This window comes from Pristiophorus japonicus, chromosome 2 (assembly GCF_044704955.1).
Source record: "Pristiophorus japonicus isolate sPriJap1 chromosome 2, sPriJap1.hap1, whole genome shotgun sequence".
In the NCBI taxonomy this organism is placed as follows: domain Eukaryota; kingdom Metazoa; phylum Chordata; class Chondrichthyes; family Pristiophoridae; genus Pristiophorus; species Pristiophorus japonicus.
In genome coordinates, this window is record NC_091978.1 from 16,669,568 (window position 1) to 16,683,671 (window position 14,104).

At 47.6% G+C, this 14,104-nt stretch overlaps 1 protein-coding gene across 3 annotated transcripts in view; it reads right to left on the reverse strand.

Annotated features, from left to right (window-relative positions):
* LOC139236054 (dedicator of cytokinesis protein 2-like) overlaps positions 1-14,104 on the reverse strand; it is a 1,544,097-nt gene that overhangs the window by 322,312 nt on the left and 1,207,681 nt on the right. For all 3 annotated transcript variants that reach the window (XM_070866795.1, XM_070866794.1, XM_070866796.1), the window contains one exon: positions 10,126-10,184. In XM_070866795.1, the coding sequence (XP_070722896.1) occupies positions 10,126-10,184 (59 nt within the window). The remainder of the gene's footprint in view (positions 1-10,125; positions 10,185-14,104) is intronic.

Sequence of the window (14,104 nt, forward strand, 5' to 3'; positions counted from 1 at the left end):
AACACCTGTGAACTTATCCTTTTTTGGTGTGGAAGCAAGTCATCCTCGATATGAGGGAATGTCTAAGAAGAAGAAACCCCACAGTGACTAAACTAACTTCTACCTGGTGTTTGAAAACAAATCGTGTGTGAAAATATCATCATGGATAATGTATGTCTGGAATGCTACCATTTTGTTGACCCTATCTTCCCCCAAATGATGCGTTGCTGATTAAATGTGGTACAATTCCACTACAACAACTTGCGTTTATATTAACGCCCCCAAGGCGTTTCACGGGGACTTTTCCAGACAATATCTGGCAATGAGTCACCTAAGGCGATATTAGGACAGGGTGACCAAAGCTTGATCAGAGAGGCATATTTTAAGGAGCGACTTATAGGCAAGAGAGAGGTAGAGAAGCAGTAAAGTTTCGGGAGGGAATTACTGAGCCTGGGTCCTAGGCAGCTGAAGGCACGGCCACTTTACAAGGTTGGTCATTAGCTGTAAAGTTATTTTGGGCTGAGTTTGCAGGACAGGTTCACTGACTTGAAGTGGAGTCACTGTTGTAATGTAGAAAACGTGGCAGCCAATTTACACACAGCAAGGTCCCACATACAACAATGTCATAATGACCAGATAATCTGTTTTTAGCGATGTTGGTTGAGGGATAAATATTGGCCAGGACACCGGAGAGAACTCCGTGCAAACTTTCAGGTCCACCTGAGAGGGCAGACGGGCCTTGGTTTTACGTCTCATCTGAATGATGGCACCTCTGACGGCATGGTGAACGCTCAGTACGGCACTGGGAGTGTCAGCCTAGAGCGCTGTGTGCAGTTCTGGTCACCACATTACAGGAAAGATGTGACTGCACTAGAGAGGGTACAGAGGAGATACACAAGGATGTTGCTTGGACTGGAGAATTCTAGCTATGAGGAAAGATTGGATAGGCTGGGGTTGTTTTGTTTGGAACAGAGGAGGCTGAGGGGAGACCCTACTGAGGTGTATAAAATTAACAGGAGCCTAGATTGGGTGGATCGGATGGACCGATTTACTTTAGCAGAGAGGGCAACAACCAGGGGGCATAGATTTAAAGTAATTGGTAGAATGATTAGAGGGGATCTGAGGGGATTCTTTTTCACTCAGAGGGTGGTGAGGGTCTGGAACTCTCTTCCTGAAAGGGTGGGAGAGGCAGAAATCCTCACCACATTTAAAAAGTACTTGGATATGCACTTGAAGTGCCGTAACCTTCAGGGCTACAGACCAAGAGCTGGAAAGTGGGATTCGGCTGGATAGCTCTTTGTTGGCCGGCACAGACATGATGGGCTGAAATTGCCTCCTTCTGTGCTGTAATTCTATGATTATGGGCTCGAAAGATAAATTTAGGACACTACTTCAAGGTAAACCATGCCTATAGAATGAGGAGATATTGGCTAAAACTGGGAATGGCTTGCGTCACTTGTGGCTCAGTGGGTAGCACACTCACCTCTGGATTAGAAGATTGGGGGTTCAAATCTCACTCCATGGAACTTGAACACAACAAATTCTAGGCTGACACTCCAGTGCACTGTTGGAGGTGCTGTTTTTAAGATGAAATGTTAAACTGAGGCCCTATCTGCTTTCTCAAGTGGACATAAAAGATCTCAAGGCAATATTTTGAAGAAGAGCAAGGGAATTATCCCTTGTTTCCTGAGCCAATATTTATCCCTAAATCAACATAACAAAAAAACAGATTATCTGGTCATTATACGAACATAAGAAATGGGGGCAGGAGTAGGCCAGACGGCCCCTCGAGCCTGCTCCACCATTCAATAAAATTATGGCTGGGCTGATCTGATCATGGACTCAGCTCCACTTCCCTGTCCACTCCCTATAACCCCTTATCCCTTTATCGTTTAAGAAACTGCCTATTTCTGCCTTAAATTTATTCAATGTCCCAGCTTCCACAGCTATCTCAGGCAGTGAATTCCACACCCTGAGAGAAGAAATTTCTCCTAATTTCTGTTTTAAATGGATGGCCCCTTATTCTAAGATAATGCCCTCTAGTTCTAGTCTCCCCCATCAGTGGAAACATCCTCTCTGCATCCACCTTGTCAAGCCCCCTCATAATCTTATACGTTTCGTTAAGATCACCTCTCATTCTTCTGAATTCCAATGAGTAGAGGCCCTACCTACTCAACCTTTCCTCATAAGTCAACACCCCTATCCCCGGAATCAACCTAGTGAACCTTCTCTGAACTACCTCCAAAGCAAGTATATCCTTGCTTAAATATGGAAACCAAAACTGCATGCAGTATTCCAGGTGTGGCCTCACCAATACCTTATATAGCTGTAGCAAGACTTCCCTGCTTTTATACTCCATCCCCTTTGCAATGAAGGCCAAGATACCATTGTCCTTCCTGATCATTTGCTGTACCTGCATACTATCCTTTTGTGGGAGCTTGCTTGTATGCAAATTGGTGCTGTGTTTCCCACATTACAACAGTGACTACACCCCAAAAGTACTTCATTGGCTGTAAAGTGTTGTAAGGTGGCCTGAGGTCGTGAAAGGTGCTATATAAATGCAAGTATTTCTATATGGGCCAGGTATCAGCAAAAACTTCTTTATGCAGATGGATCAACACTTGGAAGAGTTTTACAGATCCTAATGGAAGTATTCATTCCAGAATGAGTTGGATGGCACGATAATGACCAAAGATAGGCTGAACGGACTCCCTAGTCTCTACTTACTTTGTGATTGGGTGAGGCATCAGAGAGCTACTGCTGCCCCTGGAAGCGTATCACAATACCCTTTGGAGCAGCGGGTCTGATCATTCTACCACAGCTGATGAATGGGTCTGGGATTGTGCCATAACATTGAAATATCCTACATTTCACCATACCAGGTGTCAGTGTGGCTCTTGCCTGAGTCATAAACTTGTGAGTTCAAGCCCCGCTTCAGGACTTGCATCGGTAAACTCGGCCGAAACTTCCAGTGCAGTACTGAGGGAGTGCTGCCTTGCTGGGGGTCTCACTCTTTGGATAAAATGTTAAACTCTGCGTGATCAAAATTCCGTGGTGCTGTAGAAAGAAAGGTAGGGAGTACACCTGAATTCTTGGCCGATGGTTCAAAATCTGGACTAATTTTCTGTTTGCAGGACTTTGAGTTTGCCCTTGCAACAGTGACTGGAAAAAGCAATTCATTGGTTTTGTAGCAGTTCACAACACTCTAAGGATGTAAAGCATGAAATAACTGCAACTTCCAAGACAACAAAATAAAGGTTCCAGTGATTTATAATCTGGGTAGAAAGATTGGGTATAGAACAATGCAGAGACTGAGAGAGAGCAATGAGCAAAAGGGGTAGTGATGGGACTAGACCGAGAGAAAGAAAGAACTTGCATTTATATAGCGCCTTTCACGGCCTCTGGATGTCCCAAATCGCCTTACAGCCCATGAAGTAATTTTTGGAAATGTCATCATCATAGGTAGTCCCTCGGAATCGAGGAAGACTTGCTTCCACTCCCGAAGTGAGTTCTTTGATGGCTGAACAGTCCAATACGAGAGCCACAGATTCTGTCACAGGTGGGACAGATAGTCGTTGAGGGAAGGGGTGGGTGGGACTGGTTTGCAGCATGCTCTTTCCGCTGCCTGCGCTTGATTTATGCATGCTCTCGGCGTTGAGACCCGAGGTGCTCAGCGCCCTCGGAAGTGTAGTCACTGTTGTAATGTTGAACACTGTGGAGCAGCAAGATCGAGGGAAGAACTGAAAGTTCAAAAAAATGATGCTCTTCAAGCATGGCTGCCCTGCTCAAACTGCTGACAGATTGACTGGCAATGATCACATTGCTATATGTGGGAGCTTGCTGTGCGGCAATTGGCTTCCACGTTTCTTACATTACGCAGTGACTACACTCCCCCCAAAAAGTACTTCATTAGTTGCAAGACACTTTTAGACTTCCTTGAGGTGGTGAAAGGCGCTATAGAAATACCAGTTGTATTTCTTTTACCTCACCGGCCTGAGTCGATATCAAGCCATTGAGAGCGCAGAGGGGTGGAGAAATTTGTTTGGCCACAATTGGACAGAGCAAATAAAGAGAAACTGTTTCCAATGGCCGAACCGTCGTTAACCAGCGGGCACAGATTTAAGGCAAAAGAAACAGAGGCGACATGAGGAAAACCCTTTACACAACGCGTGGTTAGGATTTGGAACGCGCTGCCTGATAGGGTGGTGGATGTAGATTCAATAGTAGCCTTCAAAAAGGGAATTGGATCAATACTTGAAGGAGAAAGAATTGCAGCAATACGGGGAAAGAGCGGGAAGGAGCGGGACTAACTGGATTGCTCTTCGAAAGAGACAGCGCGGACTCGATGGGCCGAATGGCCTCCTTCTATGCTATACCATTCTATGATTCTATGATTGCGCAGGACCACATCAGGCTGGGTGTCATGGACAAGTGGAGGGCAGGGAAGGTTTAAAAAAATTCCAAGCTTCGAACTACCTGCCTGGTTTTACAGTGTTGTCGTTGCTAACTGACACTGATTCTGTTTGACCGTTCTTTGTCAACTACAGATATATTTCAAAAGAAAATGTATCAGCTATCCCTTCAGGTAGCGAGCTGTAAGTTTACTCATTTAAGTGTAAAATGAATGCGGTCTATTCATTTTAAATGTACAGGTTAGCGGAGCTAATATCTCCCTTCTGCATAGATACTGGATAATAAGACTCCCTTTACTTTCCCCTGCAGTCCATTCAAGTCTTGGAATCCTTGCCTGATTCTTATTTAGATGACTTATCTCAATTTTTTCAGGATTATATATTCTCTTTTTATTAAAAAAATAGATCTGCAGTCGCCCCGAGGCGAGGCCATTGTTTGGTTAACAACATTCGTATTCACGGTGCATTTGCCACTGAACAATCAGAGTGAGAAACACATTGCTGTGTGCCATTGTGTTAAAGTATCAAGTGGGAATAGGTCAGTAAATGGCTTCGTTGCACCGCTGTGTGCAGAATGACTTATCAAATTTACCAGCTGGTTGTAAGCTACTGAACCACACAACTAGGGACACTGGGGGGCAGGTGATAGAGGAGCAAGTGCCACGTTTCCACATCCTCGACGATGGCGAGATTATTCAGGCGCTGATCAGCAGGTATGAAGACAGGATTTTGTCGCAACTCCCTATCTCATGGCCTTGCTCTGCACGCATCCGCGCAGCCTACTGAGCGGAAATAATATTAACCTGCAAATTGGAAAGTGCGCTCTATTGAATGTATGCAAGCTGCATCCGGTCCGGCAAAGCCTCGATTTTAAAATTCTCATCTGTGTTTTCAAATCCCTCTCTATCTCTTTAACACCTCCAACCCCCACAATCCTCCGAGATCCAATTGTGGCCTCTTGTGCATCCCTGATGGTAATCGCTCCACCACTGGTGGCCTTGCCTTCTGTTGCCGAGGCCCTAAGCTCAGGATTCCCTCCCTAAATCTCTCCGCCTCTCTCTCCTCTTTTAAAACAGTCCTGAATACCTACCTCTTTAACCAAGCTTTTGGTCACCTGTTCGAATTATTCGGCTCGGTGTCAAATTTTAACATTCCTGTGAAGCATCTTGGGATGTTTTACGACATGAAGTATGCTATATAAATGCAAGTGGTTGTTGCTGTTACAGCTGGATAGGAGGCTATTGCATAGAATCGAACTGCACAGAAGTAGACCATTCGGCCCATCATACCTGCACCGGCTCTTTGAAAGAGCAGTCCAATTTAGTCCCACACCCAGCATTCTCCCCATAACCCTGAAAATTAGTCTTCAAAGTTCCCACATTACAACAGTGACTGCACTCCAAAAACACTTCATTGGCTGCAAAGCGCTTTGAGACGTCCGATGGCCGTGAAAGGCGCTAAATAAATGCAATTCTTTCTTCAAATACATGTCCAATTGCCTTTTGAAAGTTTTAATGGAATCTGATGCCATCATCCTTTCAAGTAGTGCATTCCCACATCCTAAAAACTCTCTTTGTGAAGAAATATCTTCTAATTTTCCCTCGTGCTTTTGCCAATAATTTAAATCTATGACCTCTGGTTACCGACCCAGAATGACTTCCTACTTGTTCTGTTAAAAGCTCTCATAATTTTGAATACCTCTGTTAGGACTCCCCTTAATTTTCTCTGTTCTGAGGAGAACAATCCCAGCTTCTCCAATCTCTCCATATAACTGAAATCGCTCAATCCTGGTACCATCCTGGTAAATCTCCTCTGCGCCTTCCCCAGGGCATTGCCATCCCTCCCACAGTATGGAATCCAGAATTGTACAGCTGAGGCCTAAACAGTGATTTCTGTGCCTCAGTGGGTCGCACTCTCGCTTCTGAGTCAGAAGGTTGTGGGTTCAAATACCACTCCAGGGACTTGAGCGCAAAAAAATCTAAGCTGACACTTCAGTGTAGTATCGAGTGAGTGCTGCACTATCGGAGGTGCCGTCTTTCAGATGATGTTAAACTGAGGCCCCATTTGCTCTCTCAAGTGGACATAAAAGATTTCATGGCACTATTTCGAAGAAGAACAGGGGAGTTATCCCCGGTGTCCTGGCCAATATTTATCCCTCAATCAACATAACAAAAAAACAGATTATATGGTTATTATCACATTGCTGTTTTTGGGAGCTTGCTTGTGTGCAAATTGGCTGCTGCGTTTCCCACATTACAACAGTAACTGCACTCCCAAAGTACATCACTGGCTGTAAAGCGCTTTGAGACGTCCATGTGGTCATAAAAGGTGCTATATAAATCCAAGTCTTTCTTTCTAAAAGTTTAGAACGTCTTCCTTATTTTTGTATTCAATGCCCCTATTTACAAAGCCAAGTATCCCGTAAGCTTTCTTAACTGCCTTAAAACTTGCTCAGTCATCTTCAAATGTATATGTATCCTCAGGTCCCTCTGTCCTTGCACCCCACTTAATTTAGATTACCGAATCACTCCACCAGCGATTTCTGCCGGGTAAGGTTATGCGTTTGCCTGTTGGTCATCGACCCATGACCTTCCTCGCTGCCATGCTCCACCTCACAGTCAACAAGCTCCCCGCTGGAACGTAACTAAACTACAGAACCAGTGGGAAGCTGTTCAATCTTGGCTGTCTCCAGGCCAGGTCCAAGGCCACCACAACCTCTGTCGTCAAGCTACAGTATGCGGATGACGCCTGCGTCTGCGCACATTCAGAGGACATAGTCGGCGTATTTACTGAGGCGTACGAAAGCATGGCCCTTATGCTAAGCATCCGGAAGAGAAAGGTCCTTCACCAGCCTGTCTTTGCCGCACAGCACTGCCCCCCAGTCATCAAGATCCTGGACAACATGGACCATTTCCCATACCTCGGGAGCCTCATCAACAAAAGCAGACATTAATGAGGAGATTCAACACCGCCTCCAGCGCAGCCTTCGGCCGCCTGAGGAAAAGAGTGCTTGAAGATCAGTCCCTCAAATCTACCACCAAGCTCATGGTCTGCAGGGCTGTAGTAATACCCGCCCTCCTGTATGGCTCAGAGACATGGACCATGTATAGTAGACACCTCAAGTCGCTGGAGAAATACCACCAACGATGCCTCCGCAAGATCCTACAAATCCCCTGGGAGGACAGACGCACAACATTACTGTCCTTGACCAGGCCAACATCTCCAGCATTGTAGCACTGACCACACTTGATCAGTTCTGCTGGGCAGGCCACATTATCCGCATGCCAGACACGAGACTCCCAAAGCAAGCGCTCTACTTGGAACTCATTCGTGGCAAACGAGCCAAAGGTGGTCAGAGGAAACGTTACAAGCACAACCTCAAAGCCTCCCTGATAAAGTGAAACATTCCCACTGACACCTGGGAGTCCCTGGCCAAAGATCGCCTTAAGAAGAGGAAGTGTATCCGGGAGCATGCAGAAATCAAGCGCAGGCAGCGGAAAGAGCGTGCGGCAAACCAGTCCCACCCTCCCTTACCCTCAACGAATGTATGTCCCATCTGTGGCAGGGACTGTGGCTCTCGTATTGGACTGTTCAGCCACCTAAGGACTCATTCTAAGAGTGGAAGCAAGTCTTCCTCGATTCCGAGGGACTGCCTATGGTGATGATCTAAACGTCACGCCTGACAGTAGATGATCATGGCTGAATATTTCACTCAACATCCAGACAAGCTCACCTCCTGGATAGAGGTGTTGCATAGCGATCAGGTGTAGCAATATTGGCTGATGTTTTTCTGCCCACCTCCCTGCCCCGTTTCAACCCACCACCCTACCTACACCTCCCCCTCGCCCACCCTACATCACTCCCACTCGGGCCTAGGAAGTCTGAGGGCCTGTTCTGGAGCCTCTGTTGCTCTCAGTGCAGAGGCCAGCTACAACAGCAGGGGCTGAACATTAAAAGCGAGGGAATGCAGCTTTGCGGGTTTAATTTTAAACTGGAGACCCTGTTGGTGAGCCTCAGTGCAACTCTGGATGACTGGAGTGCCCTTTATATTACAGAGTGGGAGCTTTGTTTATGTTCTCAATAACACTCTCTCTCTCTCTTTCCTACACACTCTCTCTCTCTCTCTTTCCCCTACACCCTCTCTCTCCACTACACACCCTCTCCCTCTCTCTCTCTTTGCCCTACACCCTCTCTCTCTCTCCCCGACACACCCTCTCCCTCACTCTCTCCCCTACACCCTCTCTCTCTCTCTCTCTTACACACCCACTCCCTCTCTCTCTCCCCTACACACTCTCTCTCGTTTTCCCCTACACCCTCTCTCTCCCCTACACACCCACTCCCTCTCTCTCTCTCCCCTACACCCTCTCTCTCACTCGCTCTCTCTCTGCCCTCAGTGAAAACTGCCTGACTTAAAAGAAAATTCCATCCTTATAAACATGAACAAGGGAGAAAATACCCAGACAGGCATCAGCCATGGCTGAGTGCAACCTTCGGTCGCCTGAGGAAGAGAGTATTTGAAGACCAGGATCTCAAACACGGCACCAAGCTCATGGTCTACAGAGCAGTAGTGATACCTGCCCTTCTATATGCTTCAGAGACATAGACTATATACATCAGGCACCGCAAAGCGCTGGAGAAGTACCATCAACACTGACTCCGCAAGATCCTGCAAACCCATTAGCAGGATAGGCGCACCAATGTTAGTGTTCTCACCCAGGCCAACATCCCCAGCATCGAAGCACTGACCACACTCGACCAGCTCCGTTAGGCGGGCCACGTCGTCCATATGCCTGATACGAGACTCCCAAAGCAAGCGCTCTACTCAGAACTCCTACACGGCAAGCGAGCCCCAGGTGGGCAGAGGAAACGCTTTAAAGACACCCTCAAAACCTCCTTGAACAAGTGCAACATCCTCATTGACACCTGGGAATCCCTGGCCCAAGAACGCCCAAAGTGGAGGAAAAGCATCCGGGAGGGCGCTGAGCACCTCGAGTCTCCTCGTCGAGAGTAAGCTGAAGCCAAGCTTAAACAGCAGAAGGAGCTCATGGAAACCCAAGCACCCTACCCACCCGTTCTTTCAACCACCATCTGCCCCATCTGTGACAAGAGACTGTAGGTCCCGCACCTGAGAACTCATTTTTAGCGTGGAAACAAGTCCTCCTCGACTCCGAGGGACTGCCTAAGAGAGAGCAGCACTCTCATCTCAGAGTCAGGAGATCGTGGGTTCAAGTCCCACTGCAGTAACAAGGACGAAATCCAGGCTGACACCCCAGTGTAGCCCTGAGGGAGTGTTATATTTTTGGAGTTGTTGTCTTTTGATGTTAAAGCAATGCCCTGTCTGCTCTCTCAGGTGAAGGTTAAAGATCCTACGGCACTATTCGAAGAATAGTAGGGGAAGTCACCCTGGTGTCCTGGCCAATATTTGTCCATCGACTAACGTCACTTAAAATACATTATCTGGTCATTATCAGATTGTTGTTCATGGATCTTTCTTTGCGTAAATTGACTGTTCCGTCACAACAGTGCCTATACTTCTAAAGTACTTCATTGGCCGAAAAGTGCTTTGGGATGTCCTGACGTGAACAGTGCTACATAAATGTAAGTCTTTCTTTTTTTAACATCTTTGGAACTGAAGGACAAAAAGTGAATGCAAGAGATCAGAAGAGGGAAGGAAACAGATGGAGGTTGAGGGTGGAAGGTAGGGGGAAAATAGTGACAAAATCCAGAGCCTTACCAAGATTATACCACATGTCACGGATTGCAGCCCCGATGGTGCCTCTCATATCTCCATATCTACAGAATATAGGAAGATAACTGTTAGTGTTATCTGCGAAGGACTCAGGTCTTTCAAAGCACAATCATTTCTTCCACGTGACGAAGCCCTGAGTTTTTGATTGCAAAATATAACTGTGTAAGATATCTTATTCTTATATACATATAGACATAGGATTAGGATTTGGTTCAATCTTATATGATTACGGTTTTTAGTTTGTTTGACATATTAATGGCTTGTAGATTTGTAACCTCACTAGAAATAATGAAATGGTTAAGTTGTTCATTCCCAGGATGCTTCAGGGAATAGATCACATTTAGAAAGGAAGTTCTTTGTCAGCGAGGTCAACCTTTTGTTAGCAAGGAGGGTATTGAGATAGAAAACAGCACAATGGGCCCAAGTGGGCCTGGACTAATGATTGCCCCCCCCCTGCTGTTACTGGGGTCAGTTTGTCGACTCCGGACTGGCTGCTGGTTATGACCCAGCTGTCCATTGCGGATAGCAATCGCCTTGGTCATGATGTGATTACCACATCATGCCCCTTCCTCCTGCTGTTCACTGTTTCGCAGCATGTTCCTGTTATCTGGTTGGAACAGCGCTTAACCCAGTGACTGTGCTTTGGCCCCAACCACGCTGCAACCTTTTCCATTGTTAGTGAGCACGTACACAGCACACAGCTACTCTATAATTATAAATTCATCAGGTCCCAGTTAATCAGGTCCCACAATAGTTAATCAGGTCACACACTCCCCACCCACCCTTTCCTTCAACCACTGTCTGTCCCACCTGTGACAGAGACTGTAATTCCCGTATTGGACTGTTCAGTCACCTGAGAACTCACTTTTAGAGTGGAAACAAGTCTTCCTCGATTCCGAGGGACCGCCTATGATGATGACGTTTTGGCATGTTTCAGATATCCAGCTGAACAAAACTCATCATCACGAGTTTCTAACTAAAAGACCAATTGCGTTCACTTTGCCACTAATACAAGAGAGGCGTTACTTCCCTGTATAACGTTTACCATTTCCCATACCTCGGGAGCCATTGACGACGAGATCCAACACTGCTGCCAGTGCAGCCTTCGGCCGCCTGAGGAAAAGAGTGTGTGAAGACCAGGCCCTCATAACTGCCACCAAGCTCATGGTCTACAGGGCTGTAGTAATACCCGGCCTCCTGTATGACTCAGAGACATGGACCATGTACAGTAGACACCTCAAGTCACTGGAGACATACCACCAACGATGTCTCTGCGAGATCCTACAAATCCCCTGGGAGGACAGACGCACCAACATCAGCGTCCTCGTCCAGGCCAACATCCCCAGCATTGAAGCACTGACCACACTCGATCAGCTCCGCTGGGCAGGCCACATTGTTCACATGCCTGACACAAGACTCCCAAAGCAAGTGCTCTACTCGGAACTCCTTCATGGCAAACAAGCCAAAGGTGGGCAGAGGAAACGTTACAAGGACAACCACCGACACCTGGGAGTCTCTGGCCAAAGACCACTCTAAGTGGAGGAAGTGCATCCGGGAGGGCGCTGAGCACCTCGAGTCTCAACGACGAGAGCATGCAGAAATCAAGCGCAGTCTGCGGAAAGAACGTGCAGCAAACCAGTTCCACCCACCCCTTTCCTCAACGACTATCTGCCCCACCTGTGACAGAGTCTGTGGCTCTCGTATTGGACTGTTCAGCCACCTAAGAACTCACTTCAGGAGTGGAAGCAAGTCTTCCTCGATTCCGAGGGACTGCCTACGATGATAATGATTATAAGAGAAGCATTACTTCAATGGCTCTCAGTTATTTCTGTGGTTTCAATGAACGGAATATCCAAACATGATCCAACTGACACTTCCTTCCAATCTTTCTTGCAAATATTAAATAGGTTTATTACTGGGAAATATCAGGAGCAGCCAGTAATGAGTTGCAAAATGAGTCAGACAGAGATGGATCTTCTCAGTGACAGAAAACATGCAGGTAAACACATTGTGCTTTCACTCAATAAATCTGGACTCAAATCCAATCCAGATGGAGAAGGTCCCTTCAGCCTCTTTGTTGCAGGATCTTAAAACAAAACGAGTTCCGTCAGTCTCAATCCAATTACAGCAGGCACAAGTCCATAACACAAAAAGTACCCTCGAGTTAGCCATTAATTGACACTAACTCAAAAAAATCAATGACACAGAATATGAAAGTTGGCAGTGTCCCACTGTGTATGCACTGGGCATCATTTCAAATATGACTGCGGCTGAAGGTCTACTGGGCAAGGGTGGGTGAGTTCCGCATTGCTCTGGAATGATGTTGCAATCGACCTTGGAGAATCTGACGCAAAGTGAAAAGGCTCTTTAACTTTCCTACAGGACAGCTCTCTCTCAGCGTGATTCACACAGTACGGAGCTCCTGCAGATGCCGGCGCGGACACGATGGGCCGAAATGGCCTCCTTCCGTGCTGTAAATTTCTATGATTCTATGATAAACCGTGTGCAGTTTAAATCCTGAATGAGATCAGATTTCAAACTTTGCCCGAAAATGTATCTGTAAGATCATAACAGCACATAAAATGAGACAAGGTCATGCAAGCAATCTTACCCACTCCTTCCACAAACCAAATAGTCATCGGCTCAGAAATTGGCCTCCTTAGCCCCCACCCGTGATTGCCTCCGGTGGGGGCGGTGAGGAGTGGGGGGACGGATGGACGATAACGGGACGTTCACCACTTACCGACCGGGCGCAGCGAGAAGATCGACCCTTGCTCTATTCGGCGGGAGGTTTGCGGAGGCGGTCGGACGCTGCACCCGGAGATCGTGACGTCATTGCCGTGCGAATTTCGGTTCTGCCCCCGGGCGACAACGCCGGCAGCTGCAGGAGGCGTTGATCCCGGGAGGCCAGGCACTTCGGGGGGGGCAATGCTTAAAGGCGAAGTGCCCGAGGTAGGTGAAAACATTTCTGCAATGTTCTCAATCAATTTTTTCCCAAATAGCTTCGGTCCCGATCGATCAGCTGCACTGCATCGGGCTGATCGGGCCGGATCGTGGCTGCCGTCCGGAACCAGGAATGTCTTTCCATTGCAGAGCCTGCAGCGATGGGACCTTCCCTTTAAGGGAGGGAAGGAGCCTCCGAACACGGCAGTGCTGCACACCTATCGCCCTGCCTGTGACTTGTTGCCCTCCAGGAAGGAAGTAGAGTGCCTAATTTAGTGCATCACTTCCTCCCTGGAGCGCAAACACCGAATGTTTGAAAAGTTGAAAATCATTAGCGCCTGACGCTAATTTTTTCAACTTTTAATAGCACCCCAATCAGGGCATTCCCGAATTTCTCCCTCATAGAATCATACAGGATAGAAGGAAGCCATTCGGCCCATCATGCCTGTGCCAGCTCTTTGAAGAGCTGTTACATTCGTCCCACTCCCTTGCTCTTTCCCTGTAGCACTGCAAATTTTGTCCCTCCAAGTATTTATCCAATTCCCCTTTGAAAGTTACTATTGAATCTGCCTCACCACTCTTTCAGGCAGCGCGTTCCTGATCAGATCAACTCGCTGCGTCATTTTTTTTGATCATGTCACCTCTGGTTCTTTTGCCAATTAGCTGAACCTCCCTTATCCGGCACCCTCGGGACCTGGCCGGTTCCGAATGAGGGATTTTGCCGGAAGAGGGGAGGTCATGTGCTTGGGTGGACTGCGCCTTTAAGCGCTGTTGCTGGGCTGGGCTGGGGTACTGCTGCGGTCAGTGTGTGTGTGCACTGATTGGTTGGAACGACTGTCAATCAGCCAGTCAGTGTGCAGGGGGCTGAGAAGAGTCGGCGGGCCCCTAAGAGTCGGTGGGCCCCGAAGAGTCGGTGGGCCCCGAAGAGTCGGTGGGCCCCGAAGAGTCGGTGGGCCCCGAAGAGTCGGTGGGCCCCGAAGAGTCGGCCCGACCCCCCGGAGGGAGCGCTGTGGGGAGGAAC